The sequence below is a fragment of the Nymphaea colorata genome, chromosome 3 (assembly GCF_008831285.2).
Source record: "Nymphaea colorata isolate Beijing-Zhang1983 chromosome 3, ASM883128v2, whole genome shotgun sequence".
In the NCBI taxonomy this organism is placed as follows: Eukaryota; Viridiplantae; Streptophyta; class Magnoliopsida; order Nymphaeales; family Nymphaeaceae; genus Nymphaea; species Nymphaea colorata.
Genome location: NC_045140.1, coordinates 760,994 through 782,600, shown reverse-complemented (window position 1 = coordinate 782,600; position 21,607 = coordinate 760,994). Strand labels below are relative to the sequence as shown.

Here is a 21,607-nt window from a genome sequence, read left to right as displayed (position 1 = left end):
TCTTTTATGCGGGGGAATCTTAGCTCTTAACATATAACAACATGGCTCCAAATCAATGGTAGATTTAAAAGTGAGATTTATATTCAGTCACGCACTTAAAAGTCTGATGTGGATTGGATTTAGATTTCAAATTTAAAATTGAGATTCAGATAGAATACATTCCCTTTTGAATCTGAATTCAAACCCCAATATATGAACATGGGATTAATGGGTTATGATAAAAATTCAACTGATTGGAGTTCCATTTGTTGACTGAATTTAAATCCGACTATGAACATGGGATTAATGAGAAGGTAAACATGCATCTTTCACTTTCATTTGTAACATCTCTTCATGATTTTCTTGAAAAAGAAAACTTCAATTACAATGGGCACTAAGGGCAGTAGCGTAGATGGTCGGACTGATGCACCGGCGTGAGGTTAAATTTAACGATGGTAATGCAATACTTTAGTTGATGAGTGTATTACGAATGCACTAAGATCTAAAAACATAATTGGATTTCAACAATGAAAGAAAGTTACGGAAAAAGGACGCTTCATCCTTCCTTCCACTCGCCGGAATTGTAACTTTAAGTTGGATTTAGGCGGATGGCGAAGCCAAGAATTTTGACTGGTGTGGGCACTAATTTAACAAGATTTATAATTTTAGAAGCACCTGTATATATATGAACAGTAAAAATATATCAATTTAGTATCAAATTGGTAATGTAAAAGCAAATAACGTTTGTGAAGCTGGTGTGGGCAGTTGCCCACACCAGTCACCATGTGGCTCCGCCATAAGTAGGACTTATGACGCCTGATTTCGAAACCAAAAAATGAACCCAAATCGGATATCCGAATCAACTGGCATTTAGGAAACGGATCCGTCCATGATGACAAAACAAGACTTGAGGCTCCATTCGAGCGTCGACGTCGCATTACAAGCATGGGCCGATCCAGACGCCGGCGGAATCCAGCGGTCACTGTCCCATCCGCCGCGGCTCCACCTTCACCTCCGCCACGCAGGCCACCTCCTCCGCCACCCAACTACTCAGTACCACCATACCGTCGACCCGCCTCGAAACCGCTTCCCGCGGAGCCCCAAGTCCTCGTGCCATGCACCGACAGGCAAGACTCCGGACTCCCTCCTGCACCAGAACCGCATTCCGGCGTGTCTCCCGAGACAGAAAATTCGGTGTCCGCGGAAGGGAGAGACGAGGCGGAGGGCGCCGATCAGGAGGAAGCCCCGCCACTCCATGACCTCCCTGCCGCGCTGAGTCGACTGAGGGAGACGATCGCCGAGCCGTGTCTCCGGATACATGAATGGAACCGAGGAGGGCAAGACGAAGCCGAGGACAGGGCATCGGGATGGCAATGCATGAGCGTCGAAGACGAAACGATGCTCCTCACGATCGAATCTGTGTAAGCAGTCCATATATTTCTTGGTTGGCGTTCTTCAAATTTTCTCAATTTCTCCGGCGACCGTCCGACGGCCGAGAATGATTGGCCTTAAGAGCTGCTATCTGATAAAACCCGGGACAGTTTGTGGCAGGTGAAAAAAGTCAGGCACATTCAACTGGAGATGTCTCTGCGCATTCCCCAGTACAACGTGCTAGATGAAACCGGACTGGCCACGTTCCAGGACCTCAAGGACTCGTCAGTTTCTTTCTTTTCTTCGTCTTTTTACAGATATCTTCCATGTTGTCTTAACAAGTGACGGCCATCTTCCCTTCTTTCAATCTGTCGACACTTTCCGTCATTCTCGAACAATTCTTACGCTTGCTTTCTTGCTTCTTTCTTGAGTGGTCGTTCAGGTACAAGGCGATATCGTGCCTCTTGCCGGAGAAGCTGCCGAAGTTCGGAAGGCCGTGGACGCGCAGGGTGGAAGAGCTCGAAAGGACGTACTCGGGACTGCATCTTTCTGGCTTGAAAGACAAGGCCAAGAAAGAGGTAATGGCGATCTTCGACGACTACGAGATGGCGGAGTTCCAAGAAGCAGGGAGGTGTCCCCGTTGCAGGCAAGCGTTCCGATCGTTAGATTTTTCATAATTTCGGGCGAAATTTTATAAGGTTAAGTACATGTGGTGCCAAGATTTCGAAAACCAGATTTTAAGTTTCGAAAGTAACGACCTCTCTTCAATTGCTAAAACTAAAAAAATATGAATGCAAATTTTATATATGGAGAGAACAATAGGAGTTTACATAGACCTGCAACTTCATATTTTAAAGAGGAAGGAACAGTATATAAAATTAAGTGTATCAATTGTCTCTAATCCTCTAAGTGTATTTTTCAAAAGTTTGTCTCTTAAAGTATAGCTGGTAAAGTTGGTGGGCTGCAAATGTATCAATTAGTTCAGTTCAGGTGGGGCGCTACTCTTCTTGACTGCAAATGGTAGACCAACTGATTAAGTCTTTAAACTAAGTCCTTAAGCAGCCTTGAACTATAAAAAAAAAAAAAAAAAAAAAAAGGCAATTTCCAAACACCCGATATCGTTTAGTGACCAGTCTATAAATTTTTATATGTACTGATATTTTCCATCTTTTAAGAAAGCCTAAAAAGATTAAAAAGCGGGGAGATTTTGTCTTGGCCGAGTTTTTCTGGGGATAAATTTTCTTTCCTTTATAATACTGATGCATGCATTACCACCCGAAAATGTTGAGCAGGGGTGATAGGAGCGTGCAGAAAGAAAAGGAAGGAGATGAGGATTCGGATCACGACAACACTTCCAACAACGGAAAGACCATGGTCGACCAGACGCCAGCTTGTTAATTTGCCTCCAAATCTGAAAACTTGATTGAATGAGAGAGATCACAGAGAGACTAAACTTTTACAGATCAAATCTGGAGCTGACCCAACTTTTAATGGTATAAACATCAACACTCACATTTTCATTCAACAGATTTGTTTTTTTTTTTTTGCAATCAAGTCAACTTGTTAAACGTAAATCCTAAAACTCGAGCACGCTTTTGGTAATAGTCCTTCAAATATTCGGCATATTTTTTGTTTGAGATGTTTGAAATTTTGTCCAAGTACGAGTAAAAAAGAATTGGATTCAACAAAAAAGTAAAAGTCACATTGAATTGGATAACATTTGTGTGCTCGCCGGTATTGCTTCTTTTTTTTGTTATGATGCACAACATTTTTTATACATCCTCCTTTTTTTTTCTTAGCCTGTAAATATCATTTTATTGAAATAAAAGGGAGGGGAACCTTAACCAGCTGTCAATTGGCTTGGGTTATTGCTCGTACCTCATGTCATGCAGTTCAGCTCTTTCTAATCCTCTTTAATTTTGCCTATATTTTTTGCACGTTCAACTTCCGATGTTTCTCTCTAGACCCTTAGTGATCTCTTTCTCTCTCTCTGCTTACCAAACTAGAGGTAGAGTGGGAGCGATCCTCTGATCTTAACTAGCAATCCCTGCAGTGTTCAAAACTTCTGAAGTTTGGCCAACTCCCAGACGCCAGCTCCCATAAAAATGAACAGAGCCCCGATAGAACTGATAGGATGCATTTAATCTTTCTAAAGGATATGGATAAGTGTGAGTGAACCTAAAGACTTAGTAGAAACTGAAGAACTTGAACATGAGAAGTGAAAGAGACGGTGGCAACAGCATTTCTGAATAGTATTTCTAATTATTGGTTCATTATATGACATCACTATAATGTTTTTACAGGAAGGGCAAGGCCAGTAAAAATACAAAATTCCAACCTTATCAAGTTCCAAATGGAACCATGAAAGGCACGTCTAGATGCACATCCCCTGAAAAATACTACAAACAGCAAGCTACTTCCAGCAGAGGGGACAGGCAGAAAGATTGCCTGTGTAGACGGAATAAGCTTTTGCTCTTAATCTTTACAGAATCAGGTATTTGGGTCGCCTTCACTGGAAATGCCGTTCAAACCTTCCCTGGAAGTCAAAGACTTCAGATACTCCCGTGCCACTTCTAACATCAGCTCTGCTTCTTTTTTGTACTGCACGGGATTGACTAACACATCAGTTGAGGGCAGGAGAAGACAAACTCTGTAAAACAAGTCTGTCCTAGTGAGCAAGAGTTTGAGCTCAACTGAAGAAAGGTTATAGTCTAGTTGAGGACTTGCTTGAGAAAGTCTACTAGAACGAGAAAATATCCAATGTCAAACAAGCACTTTCCACCTTTACCATTTATTCTCACTCAAAAGTGAAGTTATGAACAAGAAAGAAAGTTCTGATTGAGCGATGAGAGGTTGAAACATAATAAAGGCAGTTGAACTACGCCCACCATATAAATTTGTTGGTGGCTGAACAGTTGCTGCTTACCTCATGGACAGCACTATTTTTTATCTTCGACTGCATCACACACCATTTCTTAAAATGTGCACCTGAAAGTATTTCATTTCAAGTTTTTTAACTCTTGAATGGAAAAAGGAATGAAGAAGGGAAATTCCCAGACAGGTTGCACATACCAACTTTGATGGCCAGAATGCCAGAGTCTGACTTTGTTTCTAAGACCCACTTCGAATGTACCTGACACACATATCAGTTTCAGCATCCTGGTGCTTCTTAATAAAAATGACAGACATGAATACACAGCTAAAGACATAAACATGCCAAGAAGGCTGTGGCACCTGCTTGAGGACTTGGGTGCTGTCCAGAACATGGCTCAGCGAACATAAAAGCCCAATACTGGGCGCAGACATCCCAGTCAGTGCCCATTTCCAATCAGTCAACTTTGACGAACTCCGATATTGTTTTCATTTAAATACTTTAAAAATTTTGCATGATTATCTTTTGTCTTCTATCAAAACGTTTAATCAACTACTTGTCAACATCACACACACACACACACACACACACACATCATATAGGGTTTGCAGACTATATGCATGTTCCCTTGTCACTATCATCTTCCCTTCTTGAAGACATAAATTTTTCCTTTGTAAGGTGAAGGTGACAAGATAAATCTCTTCAGGTGCCAGTAGGATATGCACAATTTTCTGGCTACATGAATCAGTTATGGATGAGGATGAAGAGGTTGGGTTGCTTCTTATTCCAAACAAGCCATCCAATCCTAACAGAGGGAATTAAAGGAATGTTCCTACATGTTTTTTGTGCAACAAAAGAGGGCATAACAAGGCTATAAAGAACTGAAGCTAAACAATGATTCCACCCAAATCTATTTCAGATAATGTTCTTCTTATCTCTAACCTGGTGGGACTATGATCCTCTCCATTTACAAGGGTTCATAGAGAGATCTTAAAGAATGCAGGTTTCCTGAATTTCAAGAAACTGGTCTCGGACATGATGAATTTAACCCTTACGCAAATACCCTTTACTTCTATCTTTGTTTGTATGTCAGTAAGAATTACAAACCTAAACTTAAAAACGTAAATTGCTTAGACTTTAGGCATCATAGTGAGAGAAAAAAAAAAGAACTTTATAGACCAAAAAACAGATAAAAAAGCTTTGAAGTAAGACATTACTTCGAAGTATGATCCAAAAGGCACGTCATGCGCCTGTTGCACCGACTCAAATACCTGATTAAGCAAGAAATTGTTAACAGTTCAGAAAAAGATAGTACAGGCAACATTCTGAAAGAGCCTAAAAGGGTATATGATCAGTAAATACCAGGTTCATGTTATTAGTCGACAGAATGGCATGCTGCCATTCAGTCATAGCTGTATCTGGAGGACACATCGGACTATTGCAAACTGATCTGAATGTTATCTCTCTCACCTGTCCCGTGTATTGATTGGCAGTGTGCCATGGGCCAATCTGCAGATCCAGAAGCAGCACCTTAGGCATGGTATGCAACAGAGAAAGCTACGGTTTCCATAACATAAATAGTCTGTGTCTTCACCATGAGATGGTCCTTGTGCTTTGCGTGTGTGTGTGTGTGTGAGAGAGAGAGAGAGAGAGAGAGAGCATGAGAGAACGTGCACATGTATACAAAAATTAATAAATCTGTTAATGTCCCTGCAAACTGACTGGACAAATGATGTTTCTGTGTTTATACACCATGAAAAGAAGTGGTCACAAGCAACATGAAACATAATTGTTTTTCAGAAATAGGATGACAAAGACCTTAACAATCATCAACTTCGCACATCAAAGCCACATCCCCAGCAAGAAGCAGCTTAAGGACAAGGCATTAACTGAATCTGGCTTTTTGATGAATAAAATGAATCTTTTGTCACTTGAGAGAGAGAGAGAGAAGGCACTAACTGATCCCCAACATTCAAAAGTCATGCTAGCCCCATGAATCATCTACATGGATAAACCCCACAACTCAGCAAACATAGATCATTAGCCAAACGTAAGGAGAAGTGGTATTGTATATGATGGCACAGCCAAATAGTGCATCTGATACTTGAGCAACAGTAACCAAGCCAATGATTAAAAAAAGATTTTCCATGCCCAATAAACAGAATATATATATATATATATATATATATATATATTCTCCCAGCTCCCCACCAAATCTACTATCATTCAGGAAACAAAATCCGTTCCCAATGAAGACAAAACCAACGATCCATTCGGGCGTAGGGGTTGCACCACAAGGATGAACCGATCTGGACGCCGGCGCAGTCGACGGAATACAGCCGGCCCTGTTCGATCCTCCACCGGTCCTCCGCCACCCAACTACTCGCAACCACCACCCTCCCGAACCGCCTCGGACCAGCTTCCCGCGGCGCCCGAAGTCCTCGTGCAATGTACCGGCGGGCAAGAATCTGGACTCCTTCTGGCACCCGAACCGCATTCCGGCATGTCTCCTGAGCCGGAAAATTCGGTGTTCGCGGAGTGTGGAGACGAGGGGGATGACGCCGATCAGGAGGAAGCACCGCGACTCGGTGACCTCGCCGCCGTGCTGTGTCCACTGAGGGAGAGGATCGCGGAGCCATGTCTCAGGAAAGATGGGTGTAACAGAGGAGCGCAAGATGAAGCCGAGGAGAGGGCATCGGGAGCGCAAAGCATGAGCGTCAATGACGACAAGTTGATCCTCGCGACGGAAGCGATGTAAGCAATCCACATATTTCTTTGATTGGTGTTCTTCAAATTAGCTCAGGATTCTCTCCGTCCTTCGCATGGCCGAGAAATTCACCGGAAAAGCCGGTTTCTGATCAAGCCAGCGACAGATTGTGGCAGGTGAAGAAAATTTGGCACATTCAACTGGAGATGCTTCTGCGCGTCTCCCAGGAAGACGTGAGAAGTCAAACCGGAGACACGTACATGGCGTTCAAGGAATCGTCAGTTTCTTTCTTCTCTCAACTACCATCTTCCTTTCTTCGATCTCTCCACATTGTCCATTGCTCACGAACAATCCTTATTCTGTTTACTTTCAGTTTCCGTGCTTGAATGGTTGTTTAGGTACAGGGGACTATCGAACCTCTTGCCGGAGAAGCTGCCGGCGCCGGGAAGGCCGTGGACGCCAAGGGCGGAAGAGCTCGAGGAGACGTACATGGAACTGCATCTCTCCGACTTGAAAGTCGAGGCCCAGAATGAGGCATTGAAGATTATCAACTCGACACCGGAGCTGAAGCACCATCATGGCAAGGAAGGACCTCACCGTCAAAGGTAAGCATTTATATCGCTAGATTTTCCAATGCCGATATATAAGCGGTTAAATTTCAGATATATTGCTTAAAATTAAATGCACAGGGTGCCAACGTCTGGCTACATGTTCATTCTTACATTAGAATTCCAAATTGAACTGCCTTTGTTAATGGCTAAACTTACATTTTTATAGGATATTATGAATATAAACATGATATATTATGAATATAAACATATATATGTAGAATATGTACAATAAGAATTTATGTATATGGTAGAACTACTTGCAACTTATTATATTAAAAAGGAAGCATGCAAACATTTTTTCTTTGGTTGCTTATAATGAACTATTCTTTTCCAGAATGCAAACAGTTATATACATGACTTTCCTTTTCATATCCATAAGGCACTCAAGGCATTCAATCACCAGTATTGAACAGTACTGTCATTGTGGGAAGAAAGTGAAGAAATCAGATGAACAATGGAAGAACCATGGCCGATCGATCGAACCAGATGGCAGCTTGTCTTAAATTTTTACATAAACCTGGAGCTTTGCCTGACTTTTAATGGCATAAACATCAACACTCCCATTTCATTCAACAGACTTTTATCAGTTAATTCAACTTGTTAAACAAAATATGTGTCTTGCTTAAATATGTTTTCATCCATGCGCTTAGTAGTGAATTAATTTCAAATCAAATATTGAATTAACCTGAAGTTTTTTATTAGATGCATCTCTGCCACTGCCTTTCGAGCAATTGTTTATTATATTATTGGGAGCATCGATGACATGCTTGTAATGATTTTTCATATATAAAAACTCAAAAGCCAATGCTTGGTGCCCTCTTGTTTGATCTATTTTTTTTTTTGGTTAAGATGAAATTTATCAGCTGCGTGGGCAGCCTGTTATTATACAATGTTCACAATTGCATAATAAAATTTTTGAAAATCTTTAACATTGTCAACGCCTATTTCTTCAGAAGTTTTATGGGGGCTAAACTAAAAATTTTGAAAAATTTAATAGGTAAAATTTAATTCTCAAGACTTGAGGCCTCCACCAAATAGATTCCAAGCCAATTCTGTCTTTTATGCGGGGGAATCTTAGCTCTTAACATATCACAACATAGGTCCAAATCAATGGTAGGTTTAAAAGTGAGATTGATATTCAGTCATGCACCTAAAAGTCTGATGTGGATTGGATTTAGATTTCAAATTTAAAATTGAGATTCAGATAGAATACATTCCCTTTTGAGTCTGAATTCAAAACCCAATAGATGAACATGGGATTAATGGGTTATGATCAAAATGCAACTGATTGGAGTTCCATTGAATTTAAAACCGACTATGAACATGGGATTAATGAGAAGGTAAAAATGCATCTTTCACTTTCATTTGTTAACATCTCTTCATGACTTTCTTGAAAAAGAAAACTTCAATTACAATGGGCACTAAGGGCTGTAGCGTAGATGGTCGAACTGATGCACCGGCGTGAGTTTGGTCGTGAGGTTAAATTTAACGATGGTAATGTAATACTTACTTTAGTTGATGAGTGTATTACGAATTCACTAAGATGTGAAAACATAATTGGATCTCAACAATGAAAGAAAGTTACGGAAAAAGGAAGCTTCATCCTTCCTTCCGCTCGCCGGAATTGTAACTTTAAGTTGGTTTTAGGTGGAATGGCGAAGCCAGGAATTTTGACTGGTGTGGGCACTAATTCAGCAAGTTTTATAATTTTAAGGAAACCTATATATATGAACACTAAATATATCAATTTAGTATCAAATTGGTAATGTAAAAGCAAATAACGTTTGTGAAGCTGGTGTGGGCAGCACCATGTGGCTCCGCCATAAGTAGGACTTATGACGCCTGATTTCGAAACCAAAAAATGAACCCAAATCGGATATCCGAATCAACTGGCATTTAGGAAACGGATCCGTCCACGATGACAAAACAAGACTTGAGGCTCCATTCGAGCGTCGACGTCGCATTACAAGCATGGGCCGATCCAGACGCCGGCGGAATCCAGCGGTCACTGTCCCATCCGCCGCGGCTCCACCTTCACCTCCGCCACGCAGGCCACCTCCTCCGCCACCCAACTACTCAGTACCACCATACCGTCGACCCGCCTCGAAACCGCTTCCCGCGGAGCCCCAAGTCCTCGTGCCATGCACCGACAGGCAAGACTCCGGACTCCCTCCTGCACCAGAACCGCATTCCGGCGTGTCTCCCGAGACAGAAAATTCGGTGTCCGCGGAAGGGAGAGACGAGGCGGAGGGCGCCGATCAGGAGGAAGCCCCGCCACTCCATGACCTCCCTGCCGCGCTGAGTCGACTGAGGGAGACGATCGCCGAGCCGTGTCTCCGGATACATGAATGGAACCGAGGAGGGCAAGACGAAGCCGAGGACAGGGCATCGGGAGGGCAATGCATGAGCGTCGAAGACGAAACGTTGCTCCTCACGATCGAATCTGTGTAAGCAGTCCATATATTTCTTTGTTGGCGTTCTTCAAATTTTCTCAATTTCTTCGGCGACCGTCCGACGGCCGAGAATGATTGGCCTTAAGAGCTGCTATCTGATAAAACCCGGGACAGTATGTGGCAGGTGAAAAAAGTCAGGCACATTCAACTGGAGATGTCTCTGCGCATTCCCCAGTACAACGTGCTAGATGAAACCGGACTGGCCACGTTCCAGGACCTCAAGGACTCGTCAGTTTCTTTCTTTTCTTCGTCCTTTTACAGATATCTTCCATGTTGTCTTAACAAGTGACGGCCATCTTCCCTTCTTTCAATCTGTCGACACTTCCCGTCATTCTCGAACAATTCTTACGCTTGCTTTCTTGCTTCTTTCTTGAGTGGTCGTTCAGGTACAAGACGGTATCGTGCCTCTTGCCGGAGAAGCTGCCGAAGTTCGGAAGGCCGTGGACGCGCAGGGTGGAAGAGCTCGAAAGGACGTACTCGGGACTGCATCTTTCTGGCTTGAAAGACAAGGCCAAGAAAGAGGGAATGGCGATCTTCGACGACTACGAGATGGCGGAGTTCCAAGAAGCAGGGAGGTGTCGCCGTTGCAGGCAAGCGTTCCGATCGTTAGATTTTTCATAATTTCGGGCGAAATTTTATAAGGTTAAATACATGTGGTGCCAAGATTTCGAAAACCAGATTTTAAGTTTCGAAAGTAACAACCTCTCTTCAATTGCTAAAACTAAAAATATATGAATGCAAATTTTATATATGGAGAGAACAATAGGAGTTTACATAGACCTGCAACTTCATATTTTAAAGAGGAAGGAACAGTTTTTTTTTTCTTTTTTCTAAAAAATTGCTTACTGATGAATAATTCTTTTCAATATTTCCAGCGTACAGATTGTTTTCCATGCCTCAAAAATCTCATGTTTTAAGTCTTATCTAACATTACCAACAAAAAATTGAGCTTAGATCAGACATTTTCATAATATGGTTGAAATATGGTTGAATTTGCATCTAAATTTTAAGGAAAATTTAAACAAAAATTATGGTTGGTGAAGTAAAACCTGGATAAAGGAATGAAATATTTGATACACACGTAAGGATTTGGGATAATGAAAAATACATCAAACATCTCTCTCCATTGTTAATAGCCAACTAAAACGTCAAACAAAAAGATCCATAAGATTACTTTTGTGGAGTTAATTGTTAAATCAGTCTTCCCACTTTACCTCTTAAAAAATTGCTCGAAAATGTACTTAAATTTGTTAATGCATTTAGGTTTTCCTTAAAATGATCTTCAGGGGTTATTTGGCATTAGGAACAGTACACTAACGTTTCCTAAATCTACCTCAAAATTGGGGTGGATTCAAGTATCCCATAAATCCACATCAACTTTAAAGTAGATTCATCACCTTGTTCTTAATGCCTAACAGCCTAGCATCAATATAGGTAAGAACAATCAGATTCCTAATACTATCTTAAATATTAGTAAGAAAACTACCAAACTTGCATATAGTTAAGCATACATCAGTTGAATATAGTTAAGGAGAGTAATGCGATCTAATGAACTTAAAGTTTGTCGGTATTTTAGTTTTTCTTGACACATTCAACCCCCAACATCAGTTAATAACAACTAATTACTGGTTCATTGACATAAAGTTACTTTTCTTAGCAGTGCAAAGCTTGTGTAAATGTTTTTAACGGTATATAAAATTAAGTGTATCAATTGTCTTTAATCCTCAAGTGTATTTTTCAAAAGTTTGCCCCGAAGAGTATAGCTGGTCAAGCTGGTATCATTAGTTCAGTTCACATGGGGCGCTACTCCTCTTGACTGCAAATGGTAGACGCACTCATCCTGAGAAACCTAAGTAGTTAAACTAAGTCCTTCAGCAGCCTTGAACTCTAAGAACAACAAGAAATAAAAAGGCAATTTCCAAACACCCGATATTTTTTAGGTCCCTTCGTTTAGTGACCAGTCTATAAATTTTTATTTGTACTGATATTTTCCATATTTTAAGAAAGCCTAAAAAGATTAAAAAGCGGGGAGATTTTGTCTTGGCCGAATTTTTCTGGGGATAAATTTTCTTTCCTTTATAATACTGATGCATTACCACCGGAAAATGTTGAGCAGGGGTGCTACGAGCGTGCAGAAAGAAAAGGAAGGAGATGAGGATTCGGATCACGACAACACTTCCAACAACGGAAAAACCATGGTCGACCAGACGCCAGCTTGTTAATTTGCCACGAAATCGGAAAACTTGACAGAATGAGAAAGATCACAGAGAGACTAAACTTTTACAGATCAAATCTGGAGCTGACCTAACTTTTAATGGTATAAACATGAACACTCACATTTTCATTCAACAGATTTTTTTTTTTTTGCAATCAAGTCAACTTGTTAAACGTAAATCCTAAAACTCGAGCAAGCTTTTGTTAATAGTCCTTCAAATATTCGGCATATTTTTCTTTTGAGATGTTTGAAATTTTGTCCAAGTACAAGTAAAAAAGGATTGGATTCAACAAAAAAGTAAAAATCACATTGAATTGGATAAAAGTTGGGACAAGAATGCACTTATTTGCATAAAAAATTGCATCCACGTTCGGTTTCTTTTTCTGGATTGAATCAAAATGCAAATTTTAAACGTTGAGCTCAATTCAAATTAAACCCAAATATAGACCAAAAATAAAGGTTTTGCACCCCAACAATATAGTGTAGTTGGTCGGATTGGCAGGTCGTTTCATGTGAGAGCCCAGTTGTCAGGTCGTTTCATGTGAGCAGTTCCTCTACACTACAAATGGTAGTACATGCTACACTCAAATTAAATGATATACCATAGTATCACCGAAGTCCTGAAGCAACTTTCGACTTAGGATGTGTTGGGGGCTTTCGCCTCTCATGGATTGCCAAAATGAATGCATGTTCACTTCTTTAAATTTTATATAGACCAAATTCTATATATGTATGTCAGTGACTTCTGTTTCTATCTGTTTGAATGAATAGATGCATGAAGTCGAAATTTAATTAGTTTGACATGCTTAAGGCCTTCTATATTTAAAAACTAAGAAAGAGATTCTAAGAAATCGTTTTATTAATATATTGACCTGCCAATACTTGGCCCCTCTTGTTTGATTTTTCCATCGGGATAATATTTATCAGCATTCTACAATTTTCTCAACATTGTTCCGGACAACTTGGTAGCTTTCTAATTCTATAAGGCGTTTATGGGGGGTGTATATGATCAAAACCAGGTTTTTGAAAATCCTAGATTTGACATGGCCTTTTCGAAAAGGAGTGAATAATCTCGGGCTCTCTCAACGACACTATTTAAAAGATTCTAATCTTTTAGGTGCACTACAAAAACAATTAAATAGTGCTTAAGAGTATTGCGAGGTGCATGGCAGCACGAGCATGAAGGGCGTTCAAAAGGATGAAGACCAAGAGGATGGGAAAGCCCGTATTGTTTTGTCTTTGGGACCAAAAAGATGTTAAAAGGTCCATCGTTGGGTGAAGAACAGTTCCTGAATCCCAGGACATTCCTGGCGTGATTTGTAGTGATTTCCATGCTATGAGGAGCAGCCTTATAAGACTGGTAAGTTCCCTAATGCTTAGTCTTGCTCTGATTTTAATCATAGAAGCAAATCTGAAGGACTTCTGTGACGGTAGGAGCAACTACAGTCTACAGCTGATCAAATAAATGGCAACGTAGAGACAGATACTCTGCAAATGGCACTAGGGGTTTATAAATTCATCTAGAGAAAGCTCGACCAGTTTAGTTTGCAACCTGTCCACGAAACGTTGTCCCGCATCCGATCCTAAAGAGATCATTACTGGACTAGAGAACCCATGCAGCATAACAGAAGAAATGGGAGTTTCAGAGTCATAGTCAAGCCCTGGCTTCTAGCTCAGGAAGGATGACAAATCAAGCATGGGGAGTAGATCCTCGGAGGTGCCCTATGATATGACTCTGAGGTGTAGTATAAGATAAGCTCCTCTCTGGAATCGCAAAGGGGTGGTATAAGATGGTCGCCAAGTTTGGCATAGGGGTGCTTAATGTGCAGCCCTCGATTGAAGATGGGGATCATCTGCACGGGTTTGGGAAGAGGGATGGGAGAGATGGTGGTGGCTAATTATTCCTGCTCTGCTGTGTCCGTTTTTTTTCCGTCGCTCTGTCGGCCTGACTGACCTTAGTTATTCTCTTTGTTTTGAGCTTGGTGCAACACGGTTGTGCTCCCATAAAAATGAACAGAGCCCCGATAGAACTGATAGGATGCATTCAATCTTTCAAAAGGATATGGATAAGTGTGAGTGAACCTAAAAACTTAGTAGAAACTACAGAACTTGAACATGAGAAGTGAAAGAGACGGTGGCAACAGCATTTCTGAATAGTATTTCTAATTATTGGTTCATTATATGACATCACTATAATGTTTTTACAGGAAGGGCAAGGCCAGTAAAAATACAAAATTCCAACCTTATCAAGTTCCAAATGGAACCATGAAAGGCACATATAGATGCACATCCCCTGAAAAATATACATACTACAAACAGCAAGCTGCTTCCAGCAGAGGGGACAGGCAGAAAGATGGCCTGTGTACACGGAATAAGCTTTTGCTCTTAATCTTTACAGAATCAGGTATTTGGGTCGCCTTCACTGGAAATGCCGTTCAAACCTTCCCTGGAAGTCAAAGACTTCAGATACTCCCGTGCCACTTCTAACATCAGCTCTGCTTCTTTTTTGTACTGCACGGGATTGACTAACACATCAGTTGAGGGCAGGAGAAGACAAACTCTGTAAAACAAGTCTGTCCTAGTGAGCAAGAGTTTGAGCTCAACTGAAGAAAGGTTATAGTCTAGTTGAGGACTTGCTTGAGAAAGTCTACTAGAACGAGAAAATATCCAATGTCAAACAAGCACTTTCCACCTTTACCATTTATTCTCACTCAAAAGTGAAGTTATGAACAAGAAAGAAAGTTCTGATTGAGCGATGAGAGGTTGAAACATAATAAAGGCAGTTGAACTACGCCCACCATATAAATTTGTTGGTGGCTGAACAGTTGCTGCTTACCTCATGGACAGCACTATTTTTTATCTTCGACTGCATCACACACCATTTCTTAAAATGTGCACCTGCAAGTATTTCATTTCAAGTTTTTTAACTCTTGAATGGAAACAGGAATGAAGAAGGGAAATTCCCAAACAGGTTGCACATACCAACTTTGATGGCCAGAATGCCAGAGTCTGACTTTGTTTCTAAGACCCACTTCGAATGTACCTGACACACATATCAGTTTCAGCATCCTGGTGCTTCTTAATAAAAATGACAGACATGAATACACAGCTAAAGACATAAACATGCCAAGAAGGCTGTGGCATCTACTTGGGGACTTGGGTGCTGTCCAGAACATGGCTCAGCGAACATAAAAGCCCAATGCTGAGCGCAGATATCCCAGTCAGTGCCCATTTCCAATCAGTCAACTTTGACGAACTCCGATATTGTTTTCATTTAAATACTTTAAAAATTTTGCATGATTATCTTTCGTCTTCTATCAAAACGTTTAATCAACTACTTGTCAACATCACACACACACATCATATAGGGTTTGCAGACTATATGCATGTTCCCTTGTCACTATCATCTTCCCTTCTTGAAGACATAAATTTTTCCTTTGTAAGGTGAAGGTGACAAGATAAATCTCTTCAGGTGCCAGTAGGATATGTTAGCGTATGGGGATCGGGTCTGTTCAGACCCGATCCATTCTCCCTATATCCACACGCCTAAAGTTACTAGGCGGTGGCTCTCTTGTAATATTTTATTTTTTTATGTACAAATCTGTTGTAACCTATTAGGGTTATTCTTTAATTAAAGATTAAGGAACGCAGGGCTGTGTTAAGCCGGCTGCTCCCTTTCCTCCATCGTCTTCTTTCATCCTCTCTTCTCAATATATCTGTTTTGCATACGGAGAGACACGAGTACTTTGTGAAGATTCTTACATGGTATCAGAGCCAGGTTGCATCGTCCTCCGGTGAGTGATTTCAGTTTGATGTGATTAGCCCTAATCTGCCCTAAATTCTTTCTTTTCTGGCGTGGTCATCCCTCTTTTCAGTTTCTGCCCTAAATCTTGCATGATTTGCCCTAATCGTTGTGCCCTAATCTTCTCATCGTTTTGCCCTAATTTCTGTCGTTGCCCTAAATCAATTATGGATCAGCCGACCCCCTCTCTTCTATCTTCCAGCTTTCTCTCCCAACTTATTTCTCAAAAGCTGAATCATAGTAACTATTTGACTTGGAAACGTCAAATAGTCCCTTTTATCAAAAGTCATAGACTCTACGGGCATATCGATGGGACCACTCCAGCACCTCCTATGTATATTGACCGTGAAGTGAAGAAGACCGTAGTGGGAGATCAAGCTGCTGGGGCGGCTATGAGTGAAATCAGATTTGAATATGAAACCATTACTGAAAATAATCCTGAGTATGAAGCTTGGCTGGCTCACGACCAGTCCCTTGTTGCCTATATTACTTCTACTTTGTCAGAGGAAGTATTAGGAGGTATTGATGATGATTTAACAGCCCTAGAGTTGTGGTCTACCCTTGCCACCACGTATTCTCAAGTATCCGAAGCACATTTTCTGCAGTTAAGAAGGCAATTTCAGGACATCAAGCGTGGGACGCGTACTGTTTTGGAATATTTGAATGAAATTAAAAGTGTAAGTGATCAACTTGCTGCCATTGGACATCCCGTCAGCGACAAGGACAAAGTGCAACAAGCCTTGAGTGGACTGGGAACAGATTTTGATATTTTTTGCACAGCCTTGGAAGTCCTACCTATTCTTCCATCTTTCGAAGATCTCAAGGCTAAGTTATTCCAACACGAAGCTAGTCGTGTTCAGCGACAGAATTTGATTCCTTCCAACAGTCACAATGTACTGATCACAGGGACACATGCATTGCAAGGGAATCGCACTCGTACTTGGATTCCTCAGGCAGGAATGGGAAGAGGGATTCTCCCAACACCACAGGGCATGAACACTACATCTGCCACATCTAGAAGGGTTCCGACTTGTTTCTATTGCAACAAGAGGGGGCATGTAAAGTCAGAATGTTGGCACAACCCGCAGAACAAAAATAATCAGATTAGACGTGAGAACAAGGCAGCAGCAGGGTCAGCTTCATCATCATCTGGATCTAATGTTTCAGCAGACGTACAACAACTCCTCATGACAGCCCTGTCTAAGCTTCATTTGAAACAAAACGAGCAAGGAGAATGGTATGTGGACTCTGGAGCAGCAGCCCATGTTACTGGTGACGCAGATAATCTCTCTAGTGCTCTCCCTTATTTAGATAAAGGCTCAGTTGTCACGGGAGATGGTTCCCATCACACAATATCACATTGGAAATGTACAAATTTCTATGGGCTCTTCTTCGATTCCATTAAAGAATGTTCTTGTTGTTCCAAGTGTCAAGAAAAATATTATTTCAGTGTCCAACCTTATTGATGATACTCAATCCTCTGTTGAATTCACACCCTCTTCTGTTTATGTCAAGGATGCTCGAACCAAGAAGACATTCGCTGAGGGCACTCGCAAAGGAGATATGTATGTCCTTGAAGGAGCTCCACAGATGTCAAAATCTCACCCTTCCGATTCATGTTTTCCAAGTCATAGTGAAGTCAATGTCGCAGAGTATAATAAACCATCCATTTGGCATGGTCGGTTAGCTCATTGTAGTCAATCTTTTGTTCGAAGTCTTGTTGCAGACGGGCTCTTAGATAAGTCCAGTCTGAGTTCTGTCAGTGAGTCCAGCATGTGCTCGAGTTGTCATATCTGTAAGAGCCATGCCCTTCCTTTTCAATTAATAAATAAAAGAGCTCCAAAGGTTTTTGACACCATATATTCTGATGTTTGGGGGCCTGCTCCAGTTCCTTCTTCTTCTGGGAGTAAATACTGTCATTTTTGTTGATTCATATTCCCGATATACTTGGATCCATTTCATGAAACACAAATCAGAAGTTTTTCGCCTATTCACTCAATTTCATGCCTTAGTTCAAAATAAATACTCCAGTAATATTGTGCATTTTCAATGTGATGGTGGTGGTGAATTTATTTCTAATGAATTTACTAAGTACTTACTAGATAATGGGATCACTAGACAAATTTCATGTCCGCATACACCTCAGCAAAACGGAATTGCTGAAAGGAAACATAGGCATATTGTTGAAAGTGCACTTAGCATGATGCATGAAACAGACTTACCTATGACATTGTGGACCGAGGCTTTCCATACGGCTGTACATGTTATAAATCGATTGCCATTGGCTTTGCTTGATGGAAAATCACCATTTTTTCTTTTACACCAAGAGCAGCCACGTTATGAGGAGTTGCGTGTTTTTGGATGTGTGTGCTATGTGCATGTTGATGTTTCCTTGCGAAACAAATTTCAAGATCGTGCTGTTTTATGTAGATTTATAGGGTATGCAGAAAATTACAAGGGTTATAGGTGTTACAATCCTAAAACTGGGCGTGTACATATTTCACGGCATGTTGTATTTGATGAGAACAGGTTACAGGATCCCAAGGCTACTTCTGTGACACTCAAGGACAAAAATGAAGTTTATGATACTTGGCTTCATGCTGAAATCTTAAGACAAGGGGCAACAATGTTGACTGAGCACAATGAGCAAGTTGTTAATGAGCCCGAGACATCTGTAAGTAGTTCCTTGAGCAGCACTACTTCCTTGGACAGCATGCCTTCATCTTCTCAGCCCAGTGAGCCACCTATGCATAATCGGTTCTCAGGCCTGGTGTATTCTAGGCGATCAGTTCCTACTGCAGTTCCACGCCAATCACAACGCGTGCGACATCCTATTGATAGATGGGTGAGCTATAACAGTTTTTCTTTGGATTTTCAGTTGTTTATGACAGAAGTCAGCAAAAGGGTGGAACCAACATCTTATCACAATGCGAGTAAGGAAAAATGTTGGGTTGAAGCTATGAATGAGGAAATGGCAGCCTTGCATGAATGTCAGACTTGGCAGATTGTCCCTCGTCCAGCTGATAAGAATGTTGTGGGATCCAAATGGGTTTATAAACTGAAATATAAACCAGATGGTAGCATTGTTCGGTATAAAGCACGACTTGTGGCGCGCGGTTTCACTCAGCAATATGGGGAAGATTATGATGAAACATTCAGTCCAGTCATCAAGATGGGAACAATCCGTGTCATTATTTCTCTTGCAGTCTCGTATGGATGGCCTCTCTATCAGTTAGATGTCAAAAATGCTTTTCTTCATGGAATTCTTAAGGAAGAGGTATACATGGAGCAACCTCCCGGCTACACTACTCATGATTCTCAAAAATGGGTTTGCAAATTACACAAGTCTCTATATGGGTTGAAGCAAGCTTCTAGGTCATGGTTTGATCGTTTTTCTCATCACATTCAACAAATTGGTTTTCTCCGAAGCTCTCTCGATCACTCTTTGTTTATCTATCGCACTGGAGAAGCTACCACCTGGTTACTTATCTATGTTGATGATATTGTTATAACTGGGAATTCTTCTTCACATATATCTTATGTTAAAGGTATGTTGAAGCAAGAATTCAAGATGAAGGATCTGAGAGAATTAAGATATTTTTTGGGTGTTGAACTTGACATGACAAATGATAGTTTGACTCTTACACAGCACAAGTATACCCTTGATGTTTTGGATAGGGCAGGTATGACTAATTGCAAACCCATCACTACCCCCAGTGTTCTGAATACTAAATTGACTGCATCTGATGGAACTGCTGCATATTCCAATCCCACATTCTATCGCAGCATTGTTGGTATGTTACAATACCTTACCTTTACTCGCCCAAACATAATATATGCTGTAAATCAAATTTCTCAGTTCATGCATGCACCCACTGAAGGACATATGGATGCTGCTAAGCGGATCCTACGGTATCTCAAAGCTACTCTTGGAGATGGACTAGTATACACCAAATGTTCCAATGTTTCTCTTGGACATAGCATATATACATATACTGATGTCGACTGGGCAGGCGATCCCGATGACCGACGATCAGTTTCAGGTTTCTGTCTCTTTCTTGATTCTAATCTCATTTGTTGGAGCAGTAAAAAGCAGCGTGCTGTTGCACGATCTAGCACTGAGGCAGAGTATAGAGCAATGGCTGCAGGGACGGCTGAAGCGTCATGGTTACGTCATTTACTTGGGGAGCTCAATCTTCCTATTGTTCGGTCATCATTACTATGTGACAATCAAAGTGCCATAAAAATTGCTTTCAATCCCATTTTGCATAATCGCACCAAACATATAGAGATTGATCAACATTTCATTCGTCAGAAGGTTGAAAAAGCCGAGATCTTGCCTACTTATATATCCACCAATGAACAGATAGCTGATCTTTTTACCAAAGGTCTCACAGGGCAGCATTTTTGGGATTTGAAGAACAAGTTGTGCATGATCAAATCTCATGCACAACTTGAGGGGAGCTGTTAGCGTATGGGGATCGGGTCTGTTCAGACCCGATCCATTCTCCCTATATCCACACGCCTAAAGTTACTAGGCGGTGGCTCTCTTGTAATATTTTATCTTTTTATGTACAAATCTGTTGTAACCTATTAGGGTTATTCTTTAATTAAAGATTAAGGAACGCAGGGCTGTGTTAAGCCGGCTGCTCCCTTTCCTCCATCGTCTTCTTTCATCCTCTCTTCTCAATATATCTGTTTTGCATACGGAGAGACGAGTACTTTGTGAAGATTTTCTGGCTACATGAATCAGTTATGGATGAGGATGAAGAGGTTGGGTTGCTTCTTATTCCAAACAAGCCATCCAATCCTAACAGAGGGAATTAAAGGAATGTTCCTACATGTTTTTTGTGCAACAAAAGAGGGCATAACAAGGCTATAAAGAACTGAAGCTAAACAATGATTCCACCCAAATCTATTTCAGATAATGTTCTTCTTATCTCTAACCTGGTGGGACTATGATCCTCTCCATTTACAAGGGCTCATAGAGAGATCTTAAAGAATGCAGGTTTCCTGAATTTCAAGAAACTGGTCTCGGACATGATGAATTTAACCCTTACGCAAATACCCTTTACTTCTATCTTTGTTTGTATGTCAGTAAGAATTACAAACCTAAACTTAAAAACGTAAATTGCTTAGACTTTAGGCATCATAGTGAGAGAAAAAAAAAGAACTTTATAGACCAAAAAACAGATAAAAAAGCTTTGAAGTAAGACATTACTTCGAAGTATGATCCAAAAGGCACGTCATGCGCCTGTTGCACCGACTCAAATACCTGATTAAGCAAGAAATTGTTAACAGTTTAGAAAAAGATAGTACAGGCAACATTCTGAAAGAGCCTAAAAGGGTATATGATCAGTAAATACCAGGTTCATGTTATTAGTCGACAGAATGGCATGCTGCCATTCAGTCATAGCTGTATCTGGAGGACACATCGGACTATTGCAAACTGATCTGAATGTTATCTCTCTCACCTGTCCCGTGTATTGATTGGCAGTGTGCCATGGGCCAATCTGCAGATCCAGAAGCAGCACCTTAGGCATGGTATGCAACAGAGAAAACTACGGTTTCCACTAACATAAATAGTCTGTGTCTTC

General features: G+C 41.0%; 1 protein-coding gene across 11 annotated transcripts in view; it reads right to left on the bottom strand.

The window, feature by feature from the left end:
* Positions 1-3,592: 3,592 nt before the first annotated feature.
* LOC116250235 (BAG-associated GRAM protein 1) overlaps positions 3,593-21,607 on the bottom strand; it is a 34,536-nt gene continuing 16,521 nt past the window's right edge. For 3 of the 11 annotated variants that reach the window (XM_031623781.2, XM_031623782.2, XM_031623784.2), the window contains 5 exons: positions 21,377-21,523; positions 21,232-21,285; positions 15,191-15,251; positions 15,045-15,106; positions 14,355-14,719 (listed from right to left, as the gene is read on the bottom strand). In XM_031623781.2, coding sequence (XP_031479641.1) covers positions 14,609-14,719; positions 15,045-15,106; positions 15,191-15,251; positions 21,232-21,285; positions 21,377-21,523 — 435 coding nt within the window. In that variant the 3' untranslated portion in view covers positions 14,355-14,608. Of the gene's footprint in view, positions 3,952-4,276; positions 4,339-4,422; positions 4,484-5,439; positions 5,494-5,584; positions 5,732-14,354; positions 14,720-15,044; positions 15,107-15,190; positions 15,252-21,231; positions 21,286-21,376; positions 21,524-21,607 lie in introns of those variants that run through there. The other 8 variants (XM_050076606.1, XM_050076607.1, XM_050076605.1 and 5 more) reach the window with 8 other exon arrangements.